Consider the following 18,821-nt stretch of genomic DNA (forward strand, 5'->3'; position numbering starts at 1 on the left):
GAGCTGGAAAACCAAACTTTTCCCGAACCCCCGTGGGGAGGAGGGCCATAACATCACGGCCACCAACAAAACTAAGCAAAGATTGTTCTTGCTCCGGCTTTAACGTCGTGATATTCGGCAGCGTTGCCACAACGGACCAAATGGCTTCGCTCGCATCTTTCTCCGCTGCCATTACTGAACTACAACTCAAAATAACACACAACATCAACGCCATCGTCTCAGCCACTCCCTCTGTTCGCTGATTGGCTCGGTAAAAATTGATCGGAGAAAACCAAAGACTACAGCACAATCCCAGACTAGTACTGAAGGAGAATGAAGATTGAGCTTAAGTACGTAGAAGGGCTTAGCCAGGCTAATCACTGTATGGTCAAAAGCAAGTTTTTACGCCATGTTTCACAGTCAAGTCTCCTTCATTTATACAGCGCTTTACCAATATAAAGCTTTACAGTGATCATAGAGATTACAGTAACAGAGTTTAGGCTTTACAGCCGCTCTAGAAAAAGTTATTGTCCAGCTAAAGTTAGTTTTAATTGAGCAAAGATCATTAGTTATTAACTTAGCATCCGCTAACACGACACCGCTCTAACAGAAAACTTTGAGTGTGTTCTGGCCGTTGATTTACACACACCAGTGTTTGCTGCTAAATCATGACGTTATTTTAAGTTTTGCATGAACTTTCCCTGTAAGTTGACTCGCCTCTGTACTTCCAGAGATGAACTTTTCTCTGCTCTCTATCATTGCGCTGGCGTGACTCGAGTGGACGGGGAGTGTGTGTGTGTGTGTGTGTGTGTGTGTGTCCTGCGGGAGCTCTATATGGGTCGGCTTGGCCTACTTGAGTGTGTTTTAGGGCAGCAGATGCGAGTCGATGTGCTCCTGATTCTCCTGAGATCCAGAGCTGATCCAGCTGTGGCCGACACACACACACACTCTCGGTTACAAACACACTTTTAGTTGGATGTAATGCTGCGGAGTACTAGGTATTGCAGTGTTATCTGTGTATCAGGAAGATTAGTTTTTTCGGCATCATTACTCCAGTCTTCAGTGTCACATGATCATTCAGAAATCACTATAATATGATGATTTGATGCTCAAGAAACATTTATGATGATTATTAATGTTGAAAACAGTTCATGTTTTTGTGGAAATGGCGGTACGTTTTATTTTTCAGGATTCTTTGATGAATAGAAAGTTAATTTAATAGAATCTTTTGTAACATTATAAATGTATTTACTGGCATTTTTTATCAAATAAATGCCTGACCATAAACTTTTATAATTGTAGTGTCTGTATATATTATAGTGTTTTATTATATTTTGCAATGTTTATTTAAAAATATAAATGTATGACAAATATAATCTAAATTATAAATGTGAATATTTTTTTAACAGAGAGCAATTACTGATTAAGTTTAAATAAGTGCAAACATTCATCAATAATTTAATAAATGACTGACCCCAAACTTTTGAGCGATAGTGTGTGTATATTATATTATATGTTACAAAATTCTGTCATCATTTACTCATCATATTTCTTCTGCCGAACACTAAAGAAGATATTTTGAAGAATCAAACATCGGACCCCATTGACTTCCATAGTATTTTTTTCTCCATACTCTGGAAGTCGAAGGGTTTGAACACCACATTCTTCACTCCGTCGTCTTTGTGTTGAAAAGAAAGAATATATCCATACAGGTTTTGAACAACGTTATGGTGACAGAACCGTCACTTTTCGGTGAACTGTGCCTTTAATGTGTGTTTACTGTCCGTCTGTTGACCCAGCTTCTGTAGTTGTAAAGCTCTTCATCTGTGGCGTCCTCGTCTCGTCTTCCTGCTCTTAATTCTGCATTAGTGGGTTTTGTTGAGTCTAATCTGAACTGAGGTCAGTTTTGAGGATGTTTCTCTGCTGATGAAGGAGCCGTTTCCCATAATCCCTGTCTGCAGAGGTGCTTTTCCCTGCGCTCTCACTCTTAGATTGGTCTTTTAGAGATTTGTGATGTATTTTGAATGATTACATAAGCGCTCTAATCCTGAGGATGATCAGCAGATCTCCTGTGGTGGAGGACACACACACACTCCTCGTCTTCATCTTTACTCTGTTTAACGGGTCAGTCTGAGGACACACACTCCTCCTCGTCTTCATCTCTCCTCGCTCTGTTCAAGTCAAACTGTTTTTCATCCATATTTGACCGATCATGAAAACCGTCCTTCTCCTCCTCTACCTTCCTCTTCCTCACTCTCGTTTTTGTTATGGATGTTCTTCATCTTGTTTTTGTTGTTGTTATTGTTCCTCTTTCTTGGCATATTTCTTCCCTTTCCTCATTTTCTTCTTCCTCGTTTTCTTTTTGTCCTTTTCCTCTGTTTTCTCCTCTTCCTCATCTGCTTCTGCTTTGTTTGTTATTTTTGTTATTCTTCATCTTCTTCTTCTTCCTCATCTTGTTTTTTTGTTTTTGTCTTGTTCTTTTTATTTCTCCTCTTCCTCATCATCTTCATCTTCCTTGTCATATTCTTCCTTATATTCATCATCATCATTATAATCTTCATCTTTTTCCTTGTCATATACTTCCTCGTCATCATCTTGTTGTTATTGTTCCTCTTTCTCCTCTTTCTTATCATATTTCTACCCTTTCCTCATTTTCTTCTTCCTCGTCTCATTTTTTTTTCTTTCTTGTTCTTTTTATTTCTCTTCTTCCTCATCTTCTTCCTCTTCCTCATTTTCTTCCTCGTTCTCTTCTTGTTTTTTCCTTTTTTTTTCTTTTTTAACTCTCTTCTTCCTCATCTTTCATATCTGCTTCTGCTATTTATATTTTCTCCCCCTGCCTTGTCATATACTTCCTTTACATTATCTTCATCATCATCTTCATCTTTTTCCTTGTCATATAGTTCATCATCATCTTGTTTTTGTCAATATCTTTTGTTTTTCTTCCTTTACCTCTTCTTGTCTTTGTTGTTTTTGTTGTTGTTATTCTTCCTCTAGTTTTAGTTTCCCCGTCCTTCAGCTTAATATTTTGTGGATGATTCTGGTGGCGTGAGGAGTGTATTAGCTTCTGACAGAACCTCGATTTCAACAATAATTTACGACGACTCACTCGGCCTGCTGAGAGCAATGTTCCCTTTATTATGCATAATCTGTAGTTCTTCATCTTTTTGTGAAGAATAATAGTTTCATGCGATAAAATGTGATTTAGTCTGATATTTGATGAATATCTGTCAGATATCCTGTTTTAGGGTTGCTCTTTACATCCATATATTTCTATCGGATCTGATCCGTGAACATGACCTTAAACCAGCGTAATGATGTCCTCCTTAACACCAACTTCATATAAATTAGTTTTAGCTTATTTTGCACATCCCTATTAAGGGTCAGAAAGAGATACAAAACTGGTGCAAAACACCTTGTCAATCATGATTAATGAAGGCGGAAATAAAAAAATGCTATTAAAATGAAGAACATGGACCTTTTAATGCATCATTAACAGAGTTGTGTTTTCTTGGCCACAGTCCTATGTGTCATAATCCACAGATGCGTGAGGAGATTTACAAATAAATGCCAGGCAGAGTTGAGTTTGTGACATAAAACATAAAAATAACAAAAACATTATTTGCAAATCTCATTTTATTTATTTGTGAATTTGATACATTTTTGTGAATCTCTTTACATTTGTTTGTGAATCTCAATCTTTTATATGGAATAATGCAACCATTCTAACTCCATACTACAGTAATATCACAGTATTAAATGCAGACACGGATCCCTTTGTTTGGTGCATTTGTCCACAGGGGATGTGAATGGTATAAATAAGATCCGGTGGCAGACGTGGATGTGAGGTCACACAGACAGATGTGTAATGAGATGCGGAGCGTTTGCTGCCTGCGTCCTCGTAAAAATAGACGTGGTCTGTGCGGCCCATGGGAGGTTTGGACGCGCACAGACACAGAAACGGGACGAGACAGAATCGCTGTCCCCAAATATATATCACAACGATACTGGTTCAAACCCAAAAAATACCTTTCTACAGCCTCAATCTTCAGTTTTATAACCCAAAATATCATAAATTTCTCTTTTGATCAATTGAATACATCTTTGTGGAAAAAAAATCTTACTGAAAATGACCGTTAACAATAAAATACAAAACATAGCAGACATGTAAAAACACAAATCCGCATGAGATCTGATATGTCCACATCCCTTCTGAGCCACTTTCAAATGTGGTTTTAAATCATATATATATATATATATATACACTGTAAGCCAGGGGTCTCCAACCTTTTTTCATTTGAGAGCTACTTTTTAAAAAAGATAGTGGCCGAGAGCTACTCATGTAATACAATACTTAAATCTGTTAAATAATGTCTCATAACTCTCATATTAACAACTATCTAAACTGTTTTAGACCTAAAAGAGTTTTTGTAGGCCTATATATGTCACCCTTAAATGTCAGAGAAAAGAACAGAATCAGAGATACATTTTTTTAAAGAAAATTGTACTTTGCATATTATACTGTAAAAACACATAATTATAGTTGATTTTATAGTGCATCTTAACTAGAGATGAAATGTCATGAAAATTTCATTTCATGATTATAGTGACCAAAATGATCAGTTATCACAGAATCCTGTTCAAAAAGTACTAATACTACACAATAAAATCAATTCACCAAGGTTTATGTCGATAACCAGCAAATAACAAATATAATTAGAATTCATTTGCACTTTTTGTTTACATAAACAAAATAACAACATTGAAAATGATGGCCAGATTTTAAAGGAGTGTCTTGCGACATGTTATCTACTAACATGTAGCCTACAAGTTCAAATAAAGTTTTGACAAAAAAAGATTTATAAAAAGCTCGCATATTTCAGCCTTTAAATCATTTTTATAAAAAGAATGAGTCAAAAAAGATAAATTACTGACGTTCACAATGCACATTAGCTTATCTTTCATTATTAATAGTAAAATTCGGTCCGATTTTCCCGTGGCGTCTGTCGTTGCTATGCAACCATGCACTGCGCTCTCCACAATGACAAAGAAGTTTTAGTATTTAATGGATTTTTCATCTGCGCCTGGAAAAAATGAGCGCGTCGCTTCAATTATGAGCTTCCTACATTTGAAATAACGAACTTGAGCGCGCAAAAGACGCGATATGTGAAAATCGCAAAAGACGCTTGGTGAGCTTGCTCCAATCAGGCCACGAGCTACTGGTAGCTCGCGAGCGACGTGTTGGAGACCCCTGCTGTAAGCCCTTACAGGTTGATTGAACTTAAAAAATTTATGGAAACTCGTTGCCCTAAAAAAGTTAATTTTGTATTGTTGAAAAAACAACATATTTTAAGTTTAATGTACTTAAGATTTCAAATGCATTTAAATGAAAACTTTGAGTTCACTGAACTAACAGTTTTTAATGCAGTGCAATTTAAACTTTAGGTACATTAAACTTAAAATATGCTGTTTTTTCAACAATACAAAATTAACTTTTTTAGGGCAACGAGTTTCCATAGATTTTTTAAGTTCAATCAACCTGTAAAGGCTTACAGTTATGCACATACAACATATGTGAAACCTACAATCTGGATGAATGTTGTGAGTAGACCCAAAACTTTAATTTAAATATAGCTATTTACTGTAAATGATTTAAAAAAGATACACCTGCATTACAAATAAGGACAAAGGATAACAATAATTTTTTTGAACTTACAATTTATTTGAATTCACTTATCAAAATCAGTTTTCAAAGACTGACAAAAACAAAGAAATATCTTAAGTGCCAATTACCAAATTTTAAATCTTTAAAACAGTATTTTAAAACTTTTCAAAATATTTAACAAGCACGGTGTTATACTGTATTAAGGAACATGAACATTTGTCCAACCCTAAGGCATAGTTCAATGAAAGGGAACGTTTTTTATCTAACGATTCTGAAAGAGAACCAGAAGAAAAATGCATTTACCTGTTTACATGGTAAGCTGATTTGTAAGAGCGAGAATCTTGCCCTTCAACTCCTACTTTCCTAAACCTAGCAAAACTTGCTGAATGAAAAGAAAGGTGTTGCCCATGCACTTTGGGTAGTCTAGGTGCAGTGCGTAGATTAAACCAAAAAGAAGACACATGGCCTGGGGTATGTTGTCTAAATTGTCCATTCCAGATCATCTTGATTAGCCTTGCTTTGAACTTGAATCTGCAGAGTAACAAAAAAATTAGATTGCTTTTTACATAACAAATAAAAATCTTTTTTGATCTGTTATCTACAAAATTTATATCCAAAATAAAAAAATACTATCTAGCTATCCCATCATTTATTTAGCATGTCATGATACACTAGACTCGCATTAACTGAAATGTACTAGCTAACACCACGCTGATGAGCACGAGGTTGCATTTCTTTGGCTAGACTAATGTTACATAACTACATGGGCTAGTATTTCTTGCGGGCAGTCGAATTTTCATTTGTTTAATACTTCACTCGCAAAGAAATTATAAAAAGATTCTAAAAGGTTAATGATGAAGTTGCGCTGTATTTAAGCCATGTTGAACATTTATGGCAAACCGCCAAGATGCAAAAACACCATCAAAAAAAGATATCGTTTTACACAACAGACGACATTTTCGTTCATTTGTTAAATGAGAATTATTGATCAAAAAAGGTTAAGCATTAGATTTTAAATGTGACGATCCCAAAGAGCATGTCGTATCAGAACTAACTTATAAAAGTGTCGGTTGCGACTGATCGATACAACACGATGGGGAACGTTAACATGTAAACACAGCCTAAACTTACATATAGTTTTACTGACTAAATCTTATACATCTCATTTATCTATGTGTTATGACGTATTCGCTGTTTCAGACCAAAATGTACTACTACTCACCAGCAAACGTGCATGATGAAAGTCCAGATGAACAGATGAAAATGCGCGCTCCATCCATGTCTGACGTCAGTTCAAAGAGGCAATCAACATCTTCCTTTTATTGCGTTGCATTGACAACAGACAAACAGAAGCTCTGTTCTTTCTTTTGATATATTTCATGTATATTGCAATATATCCACTCATTGGCCCTCATTTATCATTCTTGCGTAGAAAGGGGCGTATATGTTGGCGTAAGATTATGCTTACACTCCTCTCAGCGCCTGATTTATGAAGCTGTGCGTACCTTTGAAATCCAGGTGTACGCAATACCTGCCCTTGATAAATGCCGCGGCTGAAAACGATCGTCATTAGAATAACACGCCCCTATATATTCAAGTATCCGCTTCCCCCACGCCCTCATTTTACGCCATGGACACACGGAAGACGGCAAAGAGGAGACACTTCTCTGGAGATCGAGACCATCACCATCATGAAAAATTATTATTAAATCAAACAACAATATTGTTGATGATAAATTCAAAGTTAATTGTATTTTTTTCTTCAAAACGCTATAAATCCATCCATTTTTTGTCTAAAAAAACAGCAACAAAAACAACAAGAGAACATGCAACATATAATCAGGGACTCATACTATAAATTAATATAAATTAAGTAAGTGCAACTGCATGAAATAAATAAAAGCCAAACAAAATAAATAGTAAAATAAATTAAATAGTAAAAATAAAATAAATATTTCCAATGTCACGTTCCAATATTGTCCACCACATAAAACAAATAATTTAAAAATAACACACAAATACAGTCCTTAAATACAACAATGTTAAAAATACATTCACATCATTTAGTAACACATTTAGGCTAATAGTAAAGTAATAACAATATTCAGGCCTACTATTAGGCTACGTGTTGTAGCCATTAACTAAGTGCATTTAGTTTCATATTTGTTAAAAAAATAATAATGTTATTTTTTACCCATCTATGTTGATTATGAAAAGTGAACATAGGCTAAGATAGGATGCGCAATATATCGGTAGACATGCTCAGACATGATTTTGGCCACTTAATTAAGTTTTGTTTTGTAGAAAGCCTTTCTTTAAAGTGAATTTCGTTTTGTATAAATTGTATCTTAATTTTAATATTTTTTTCATCAACCAATAAAATAATAAAGCAAATAGCAGACAATATAATCATGAGTCATGACATGTAGGCGCGAGCGCGGTCCCTTGCGTACGCCAGGTGTACGCTGGAAATTTGGTGTACGCACTTTTGATAAATGAGGGCCAGTGTGTGCATGAAAATATTATTTTCATGCCATGCATGACATTTTTGTGAAAAAATGCTGGAAGTGGCTAGCAACTTTTTTTTAAACGCTGGCGGGGAAAGAGTTAAGTTACAGATTCAATGCCTCATATCATCCGAGCTGATATTGAAGCAAATCTCACTCAAGAGACTTGATTTTGGCTGGAGAGCACAGACAGTGTGTGAACCGAACTGAACCCTCCTTTCCATGTGTGTTTAGATCATCATTCTGAATCCCTTCCAGACATAGTCTCTGACAAAACGTCATTTTCTCAGCTTTTTGCTCAAAATGTTGCTTTTTTTAATGAAACTTACCCATATTCAATTATTGATTTAAAAAAAGAATGCATGAAGCTAGAATAACATTTTTTTGTTGTTGTTGTTGATATATTGCATGTTCAGTTATTTATTAAAAAAAACACATTCTGGGGGCCATGCATGCATTTTTTTTGTGAAAATAATCCGAAAATGCTGGTGCGCGTTGGCAACTTTTTCAAAAAAAAACGCTGGCGGGGAAAGAGTTAACATACAGATTCAATGCTAATGTCATCCGTTCTGATATTGAGGCAAATCTCACACAAGAGACTTGATTTTGGCTGGAGAGCACAGACAGTGTGTGAGCCGAACTGAACCCTCTCTAACCCGGAGCCCGCATCGCACCCTGAGGTCCGGGCCGGGTCCGTGTTGCCCACAGTGCCGCCGTGACTTTGCCTCGGTCCTGTCACGTCTTTTCAGCGTCACCCGCTCTGAGCCTCTGGGTTTATGGCAGGGTGTCTCGTCCAGAACCGCCACTTCGGATCATCCAGTCGGGACCATGAGCTCACAGCGTGCCGGTCAGAGACGTGAACTCTGCGTGTTATGCATGATTGTCTGTGTTGTGTGTTTGAAATGGGCCAGGTGAGTTGAAGGCACGGATTTACAGTCTTTAATCTACAGAAGTATCATTATCTGTCTGTTTTACAGGCACCGTGAATCCGCTGACGTCGTGGAAAGAGACACGGCCACATCAGACTGACCAGCAGACGTTCGGGACAGACTTTCTATCAGGTGAGTTCAGTTTCGGCTTTACTTAGTTACTTAATAAGGTTTAGTTCACAATGCAGACTATTCTGCTGAAGATTCGCCCAGTTAGACAGCAAGAGACCGTCTGGCTGATGTAAACTGGCCAAAACAAGTTAGTTTTGTTATATGTAACATTTTAAGGCTGGTTTTAGCTTGTGAAATAAAGTATACAGCAATAATATGTGACCTAGTACAGATTGCATGTTATTTAATGTGCATGTGTTTTTGCTGCTGGATATCTAGTTTTCCTTCTGCTTAAGGCCTTGAATAAAACCCTTTTGATGACATTAAGCTCGTAAACGTTGGTGAATCCGATGTTCAGTTCTTCCTCAGAAGTGCTCATTCTATCAGTCTAGTAATATAACTTTCTTTCCAAATGAAATTCACTCCCAAAAATAGTTTAAAGACCGCATATTAGATTAGCGACTGCCAGATGAAGAATGTGTTTGCAGTTTTAATGTTTGCAGACAATCAGTGAACAGAATGAGAAATGACTGATACTATTTCTTACTAAAATCATATTTAGTGTGTATATTTATTATACAGGGTGCTCTGATTGGTTGCTAGGGGCCTCTTGCAAAAAAAAATGTGGTCTGGTCATTTTGTTCACCCGTTTTATGGAGTCTGATCTATTGGTAAAGTCAATTGTCACGACTGCAGCACAGACGCTGTTTAAGGAGGTTTATAATGTGATGTGTCATTGCAGTTGCTGTGATCTTTTGATAAACGACACATGAACATTTACATCTGGCGGTTTCCTTTCACTAGTAATAACCAGCTGATTGTGACAGCTTGTTTTCTGTCTCTCTGTAAAGCCTCTTACAAAACACTCGTCACTTTTCTCCTCTCATTGAAATGCAGCTCAGCATCTGCACACTTGTACGACACGCCCTGTTGTTTATCATCTCTCTCTCTCTCTCTCTGTTGTTTATAGTCTCTCTCTCTCTGTTGTTTATAGTCTCTCTCTCTCTGTTGTTTTCTAGGCGCGATGTCTGGTTTTCCTGATCAGTGGGGCTCACAGTCAAGCCCCCCGCAGATGATGGACAGCACCCCGATGGGACCGTTCTCAGGTGACCACTTTCACTGAACTCACTTCATAAGGAGAGACAAAAAAACTAAATAATCATAGTCATATTCATAGTTTGTAATTTTCCAGAATTGTTTTATAAATTCAGTGTAAAAGAAAAAACATCTGTAGAACTTACTGATTTGGTAGCGCTGGTTGGATTTTTAATCATAAAGGTAATTAAATCGTAAAATTACTAATAATAATACGTTTGTTTCTTGGAAATGCACATTTGAGAGATAAGTGTTGAGCTTGAGTTGAGATGCAGACTTATAAGTTATAAGCAAATATAACTTATAAGCAAAAACCCCAAATAAATTCCCTATAAATATTCTACTCTTATTAAATATACCATTGTTCTTCTATAGTACTATGCTTGACTGACCAACAGCTTGATACTTCAGTACGAAAAAGGTGCCAAACTTTGACAGAATTTGATTTCTTGATAATTTGATATTTCATAATCTCTAAGTATAAATTCAAAAGCAAAACTTGTTAAAAACATATTCTGGAGTGAAAATGGCTAATAAGCCAATAATTGCTCCTCTGCCGCCATCTACTGCCTATAGTTTTATTTTTGTTTTTTACATAAGTGTTTGTTTGCCACCAAGTGTCAATTTTCCTACATCTTGCAACTTTTAGTTTTACAAATGGGGACAATTTTTGAAGAATGAACGAAAAATGTTCGTGGGTATCGCATTAAAAATAACATTTAAGTTAGGGTAGTATTTAGAGCTTTGAAGTGCTGGAAAAAGTGTGAAGCTTTTTAAGTCATTATTTACTTACCATAGTGTTGTTCTATTGCCGTATACCCTACTTTCTTTTATGGACCACAAAAGAAGAATTAAAAAAAAAAATTCTCCTTGCGCTCTTTAGTATAATGGCAGTGAATAACATCCAGAATCAAGCTTTTAATATATATATATAACAACAAATGGCAAATAGTTTGACTGCATCTTTACTAATTGAGTTTTGAGATGTGTATATATAGAGCTTTGAAAATCATTATTCTAATGTGATTTAGCTGCTTTTTCAGTGCTTGTTGCTTGAGGCTGGGCCGCTCGTTAATTATACGCTTTTATTTGTTCAGTGTCATCTTGTTGAATCTCTCTCCGGCCATTAATTAGGTTTACTAAAATTGTGCGTCCGGCAAAACAACACCTCTAATTACCCCTGGCCTCGTTTAATAAAGATCTACCCCTTCTGTAATTCCTGTTTTGAATGTGATATACATCTACAGTCTACAGGCCTACTAGTTATATTGGTTATAGATGTTGGGAAACTTTAATAAGTTCATGGCGTCATTGTGTGGCAACATCATGTTGATGTTGAAAGTCACAGACAGAAACTCCATCTCTGGTCATGCTGAGAAATGAAGATTTGATAACCTGGAGCTTTTATTCTGCACTCTAATGGGCCGCATTAGAAGTAATGCTAGTAATGATAATGAGCGTGAATTCATTAGTGGGGTAAATGAACAGCCCTGTTTTTCCCTAGAAAGACAATAGCTGATATTAGCGCTGGTTTATAGGGGCTCTTGGGAGATAATGAGTCACGCTCGCATCAGAAATCAGCTCAGATGCGACACTGATCGTGTCTAACGGTGGATTTCACCATCTGGTACATACCTCACTGTTTCTGTCATACCTGATGTAATACAGGAACATACACGTGTCTGATCTGATAAACGTGCATGTATATACATGATTTTATCATAGACAGTGTGTTACAGATGCATCCGCATCTCAGCTGATAATGGAAAACCGTTGAAATTACAGGGGAATCTTAAGAAACTGGTCTAAATGAAGCATAAAAGGTTTAATTAAATGTAGTGTAGGCATTTTATCTGATTCTTAATTTATCCAGAACTGCGCAGCTCTTATTCTAATATTATTTTTCATAACAAATAAGTACATTTTCCACAACAGCTCTCATTACTCATGTAGGGGAGAAATATATAGCTGTCAAGTATTTATTTAATAAGTTGAACATGTTTTAATAGTGTAATCTTAATTTATTATTATTAACAGTAGTAGTAGTATGTTATTTAAATAATAAATTAATAACTTATATTATAAATACAACTACTACAAGTAATAAAATATTATTCTTTATTAATAATTATTATAAATACTAATACTATAGTACTACTGCTAATATTAGATTATTATCATCATCATTATTATTATTATCAAAACCTCACATTCTAGAAAATGAATAAGCTTAATGGTTTAAAACCACAAGTACACAGTGTATTTAAATAAATATGTCATGTATTTGACTTTTTCTCTGAATTTCTGTAATTTTCCATAGGTTTCTCTCAGCCTAGCACAGTGTCTGCGGTGATCACAGGTGCTGCTCCTCTCCAGACAGAAAGACCGTCTGGTGTGGCCGAACCACAGGGTTCACCAGATGCTCAGGCCCCTGAAGCCCGCAAAATACCATCTGAACCCCTCAAAATACCATCTGAACCCCTCAAAATACCATCTGAACCCCTCCAAATATCAGCTGAACCCCCCAAAATACCAGCTGAACCCCTCAAATTGGCATCTGAACCACTCAAAATACCATCTGAACCCCCCAAAATACTATCTGAACCCCCCAAAATACCAGCTGAACCCCTGGCAGCAATGACACCCAAGAGCCCATTGGAGACATCTGCAGGTATGTACACAGAAATACCATGATGTTGAGCGTTTTTCAATGTTACTGAGTATCTTTCTATGAGGCAGTACTGTATATATAGCGTGACAAATCATCTTTAAATGCTGCTCATGCCCTTAATATTTAGTCAATTTCCCTCATGTACTTCCCATGTGTTTTGTATTAGGGATTATGGGATTCCTGCAGGAGCCCCTGTGGAGCAAATTTCTAATCCATTAGTAATTAAAACTATTGCTGCCTATAGGGGGCACTATAACTAGTGCAAAGCGGAGTTACATTATCAGTTGCCAAAGCTAGTCAAATCCATGGTTTGTGGTATCCCAGGGGCCTTTAAGGGTTTCTCAGCTGTATAGGGTTAGTGCAGTGCAGCTGAGACCTAGATTCACCTCGCTGGTAAAAATCAAGCTCCAGAATGATAATCTGCCTGGTTTGATGCTCATGGATGGTTGTTGATGTGCAAACATTGTTAGACACCTGATAGATAGAGGGTCAGACCTGTAGAGTCACATTAACTCATGCACAAGTCAGCTATCAAGTGCTTGAGCGTTAAAATCACCCAGTTGGAAAAATTCTGACTCGATTTGATGATGACATGAGCATACTTTATTAGCAAATGTAATATTTGTATTCGTCTCACACAAAACACCTTAGGCTATAGACCTTATCTTCCAATACAAAGATATCTTGGTCAGTCAGGCATGTCATTTAGTGTCCTGTCATTTAGTATACGAGGAGTCGTCTCACAAATCCCCAAATGGGATTTGCCCGACAAATCATTATTTCTGCTCGTTATTTCTTATAGAGGAAACCAGACCTTGTACACAAATAAGTTATGCTTGACCTCAGTTGCTCAGTCTGCTTTGTGCACATCTTCTGCAAGAAAGGAAGGACTATTTTTCAGTAAAAACATAATAATTCAAACAATATTTTACTTGAAAATTTACATTTGCATAAGTTTAATAAGACTTGCTTTCTTAGATTGTATTTTGAATAATATTACTACCCTGGCAGATTTTTAGATATTTTAAATAGAAAATAAGGCATTTTTTTTAGCACTGTTTACATGCTTCATCAATATATTACATAAGTTACAGTTTCTTTATCTTAAAGTGCCATGAAACCTCCTTATTTCAGCACCTTAATTTTGAAAAATTTTAACTTTTCATGTCACATCCTTTAATTAACTGCTTTATTATAGAAGTTAAATTAGGCAATGTGTTTCATATAATAGTTTTGACTACATTGTGTATTTCAGAGCAGTCAGCATCCAGGGCTGCAACTATCTCAAAAGAGGGTTAAATTATCTGATTTAGATCTTCCCAGGTTGCAGGGAATATCATATATACATCTGTCTGGGAGTGTGAGGCGTGATTTGAGAATTTAGCGAATGCTTTAAAAAGGGAGTTAGTGCTACTCTAATTTCCTTTCTTCTCTGTATATGAGGTGTCTTTGGTGATCACTGGTCCGATGAGGCCGGCATTCCTTCTGACCTGCCCTTCACACCCAGCGTTTCCACCATTATCAGTCGCCATGCAAGTCACCTGGTAGAAAGCCAGAGTGATACGACCGATCCTCAGTGGTCCCCGAGAGATAGAAGTGTGGGAGATGCCGAGGAGAGGGAAGGAGAAGGATCTGACCGTAAGAAGGAAAAGAAGAAGAAAAAACGGAGACCCAGGGACGAGGTTTACGACTTCCACGCGGAAATGCAAAGCGAAAGTGCTTTATCCGAGAGCCTCCATCAATCCAAAGAAGATGGAGGCTGGGAAGACGTCGGGCGCATTGGTGGGAGGGCCAAGAAGCCAAAAAGCCGAAAGAAGATCCCAGAGGAATGGGCGATCCATGCCGAACCCTTCGTCCCTTCTTCGGCCTCTGTGCCGCAAGAGTTCGCAACCGATTTTACTCAATCACCCCTTGGAGTTGACAGTGGTCTCGTGATGTTTTCTGAGGACTACACAGATGGGAGTCTCATTCCTCTGTCTCTTACCCAAGATCTTCTGTCTCTCACAGCTACTTCCCCACCATCCACAACTCCTGCAATGATCTCCCTAAAGTCTCCCGGTCGAGCCCCCGATCAACACCCCTTATCCTCGTCATCTGGACTCCATGATATAATCATGGACACGGAAGATGATTTCACCCTTCCATCACCTCTGGGAAAAGCTGATTCTCTTCTCAATGATGCTCAAACTTCTCCTGAAGGACCATTTGAGGAGGCGTTGTTTGGACAGGAACACCCCTACACCCCTTCCAAGGCCACCCAAGACTCCCTAGTGAAGGAACCGCAAGCATCCACCCCTGGAAGCACTTGTTTTGTACCACCGATGGAAGCGCTAATCTCAGCGCCTCCATTTTCTCCATCTGGACCTGCGTGGTCTCTTAATAACCACAATCAACCTTTTGATCTGGAAGATGTTGCATTTGAGACCCAAGTCCCAGTTCCTTCACCAAAGAGCAAATCTCCAAAGGAACCAAAAACCAAACAAGGCAAGAAGTCCAGTTCATCTTCATCAAAAAGTCCAACTTCCCCTGATGCAAAGTTGCCGTCTCCACAGATTTCCGGTTTGAATCCGGCCGCTCCACCATTCTTCCCTAGTTTTGCAGAACCTCGGGAGCAAGCCGGAGGACTCCCCTTCACATTGGAAGGTTTGTTGTGGACGTTTTGGGAACTGGATCCACTTAATGCATGGCTGTGTGGATTCCAAGCCTGGGCTTGAGTGATTAAACTGCACACCCCAATAACTAACATGTCACCCCGTCAGCTGGACTCAATGGTTAGGATTCGTTTAAAGCGGGTTGGTGTGGTTTTGCTTGGGTGTTTCTTCCACAATGAATGACCGACTTTGTGCAAACAAGAAAGAATCCCCTCCACCCCAATTAACCTTGTGATCCAGGGTGTACTATACTAATCAAAACTCTTTGGTTTGCAGTTATTCGAGGAGGTGTTGTTGTTCCCTCACAATTTTTGCATCTCCACTCTGCTGTTGTGATTTGTTTCTTGTACTACCATTGGTGACACCTAACAGTGACAATCTTATCTCTCGGTTTCCACCACCCATTTCTCTTCTAGCACTCTTTTAGTGTGAATATGTACCACCCTTGTCTATTCATGCATGTATACAAAGTGTAATACAGTCGTAAGTGATGTTCTTTTTATTTATTTCTCCTCTATGTTCCCCGACATCATCTGTTTCAACACGCCAATTAGGTAAGTCAACATTTACTTATTGCTTTCTTATCTCTTTATGTTGTGAAAAAAGCATGTTGTGTAACATCCTCTACTTTTCATTCATAACTTGCTCTATAATTACTGTAGCAGTCTCATAACCAGATGTAGGTGATATGTGGTTAGTGGACCTGCAACAGCGATTTGCAACTTTTTTAATTTTTACTAATTTTATTACTTCAACTTTTTTATTACTATTTTTATTTCAGGTACAACTTTTTTTGTAATTTGTAACTTAAATGACTGAACTAGTTTGTATCATCCACACTAAATTAATCTGTGAATCGGTATGTGGTACAAAAAGTCCTTGTATCTCCATAATCTAGCCTGTTTTCATTAAAGCATTTATGTTCTTAAATGTAAACTAGAAACGCAAGTGTTGTATTTAAATAGAATATTGTCATAATCCCAGAAGGCATCGCTGTTCACTCACAGTCATGAACAGCAGGAGAAAGACTCAAGTTTTGTCCCAAATGACGCACTATACACTGTTCACTTATAAACTATGCACTTTTACACTATTATACTCATCCGTGTAGTGCAGTGGTTTTCAAACTGGGTTCTGGGGACCCCTAGGGGGCCACAAGGGACTTCTGGGGGTCCGTGGAGAAATTAGGAGGAAAAGCATGATTACATTTTTAAAATAAATAAAAATAAGATTGATCCAATTAACTAAAAAATGTTTTTTTAATTTTGTTTAAAAACAAAAAACAATTTTATTTAAGTAAAATCAATAATAAATTAATGCATTTGATTAAAATAAACAAAATTTCATTTGAAAAATATATAAGAAAATCAGTGTTAAACGTAAAAACAAGTAAATAAAAATAAGATTAAATAAAATAAAATTATTAAAATAAATGAAATTTTATTTAAATAAATAAATAATAGTAGGTCTATATCCATACTTTGATTAAAATGTATTTTTATTTTTTTTTAAAAATGCAGGTATAAAGTGCATCTTAGTTAAAAACGCAATGAAGTATGCTAATAGAAACTAAATAGTTTACACATTCATTATATACATTTTTTCACAGTATTAATTGGGTCTTTTTACATAAAATATTCAGCTATCTTTTAAATATTAGGATGGGTGTCCCTCCTATACGAATCATCATATTTTTCATCATATTCTAAAAGATTGATTAGTATAGTATCTGAATTTTATAATTAAAGCTGCGACAGTCGAGTGCATGAAGTCTCCAACATTCCACACCTCGTTTTTTACGGTTAATTAAGTGCATCAACTGTGTATTTAAAGTGCACTTCTTGTTTTTGGAGTCTTCAGTGTGAAGAATAGCATAGTGCAGAAGTATGCAAATTCAGACCTACAGTTTGCTTTCTTATATCTTGTTTTAGGCTGTCTTCACTCTGAAATGCATCACATTGCTGAAGGAAACTGGGTTGTGAATGTTTACATGTTGACTTGATCAACTTCAGCATAGCATAAGCTACGCAACTGCAGAAAATACAGTATAGTATGTCTTAAAATGGCCGATTGCTGGTTTTAGATTCTGTGTGTGTAGCTCCTTTATTAGAGTGTGTGTGTGTGTGTGTGTGTGTGTGTGTGTGTGTGTGTGTGTGTGTGTGTGTGTGTGTGTGTGTGTGTGTGTGTGTATTTGGGCGCGTCTGACACAGCTGTCTCTTTTAGTTCTCTGTAATTTTCGGCTCTTTCTCCAGCGGGGAGGGACTCTGTCACTGAGGGAGCTACTTATACACTCCAGGAGACAGGACATCAGCGTTTGGTGTCAGACTTTCCAACATGCAAATTAATGACAGTGTCCCATAATATGCGTGCGTGTTGTACTATGAGCTGAAAATAAGAAAATTGTCATTGCCAAAAATCACATTAAAGTGAATTCTATTATTCCATGTTAGGTTGCCTGCAGTAACTCTCTGCTTGGTGTTTGTTATACATCTATATCTATATATATATTTATAGAGAGAGAGAGAGGACATTTCTTAGCCTTGAGTACATCCTTTGAACATCTCTGAATGGCACTGATTGTTTTGGGTCGTGATGTGTTTGGTGTCTCTTGTGAATCCGTGAGACGGTCTTGATTGTGATGTTGTTATGAATGGTGGAGTGTTAACACACTTACAACACAGACCCAGCTCTCCTTTTGTTCAGACAGACGCTTGTTATGAAAAAAAAATAAACAGTTTGGTTTGGTTTTTTCTGTGTCTGCTAAATCTTGTGTGCTTTGGATGCTAGTTTATGTTATATAGAGATTTACTTGGAAATTTGGCTCTTCATATGAATAGACGATTATGGAGCACTATTCGTTATTTTTCTCACGTGAACAGGGTAAAAAATTTAACCTTTAAATATCACCATGAAAATTACTGAGTTGATTACTTGCATCAAGACAAACAAAAAATGTATTACAAGTTTTTTGAAATTGTTTGTTAACATGGACAAACGGTGCATAATCTAATTACATATGTATTAATTTGCATAAATACCACAACAAATCTAAACATCAGTTCAAAATCTAAACAAAATCAGTTGAGTTTGCTTCAGTTGCAATTTGTTCAACCTTTTTTCATAAAATGACTGGACTATTGTGTGATTCCAGGGAGCAGAATTTGAGGTAGCCTTGTTTTGACCCAAATTACAAGTTTCCAGCAGCTTGTTGACCGG

General features: G+C 36.9%; 1 protein-coding gene across 13 annotated transcripts in view; it reads left to right on the forward strand.

Moving 5' to 3' along the window:
- Positions 1-18,821, forward strand: part of LOC143725943 (uncharacterized) — an 82,722-nt gene that overhangs the window by 30,011 nt on the left and 33,890 nt on the right. For 5 of the 13 annotated variants that reach the window (XM_077218824.1, XM_077218835.1, XM_077218845.1 and 2 more), the window contains exons 3-6: positions 9,126-9,209; positions 10,208-10,294; positions 12,604-12,954; positions 14,398-15,597. In XM_077218824.1, the coding sequence (XP_077074939.1) occupies positions 9,126-9,209; positions 10,208-10,294; positions 12,604-12,954; positions 14,398-15,597 (1,722 nt within the window). The remainder of the gene's footprint in view (positions 1-9,125; positions 9,210-10,207; positions 10,295-12,603; positions 12,955-14,397; positions 15,598-18,821) is intronic. The other 8 variants (XM_077218904.1, XM_077218912.1, XM_077218920.1 and 5 more) reach the window with 2 other exon arrangements.

The sequence above is a fragment of the Siphateles boraxobius genome, unplaced genomic scaffold (assembly GCF_051911475.1).
Source record: "Siphateles boraxobius isolate OS27281-9 unplaced genomic scaffold, OSU_SipBor_1 12, whole genome shotgun sequence".
In the NCBI taxonomy this organism is placed as follows: Eukaryota; Metazoa; Chordata; class Actinopteri; order Cypriniformes; family Leuciscidae; genus Siphateles; species Siphateles boraxobius.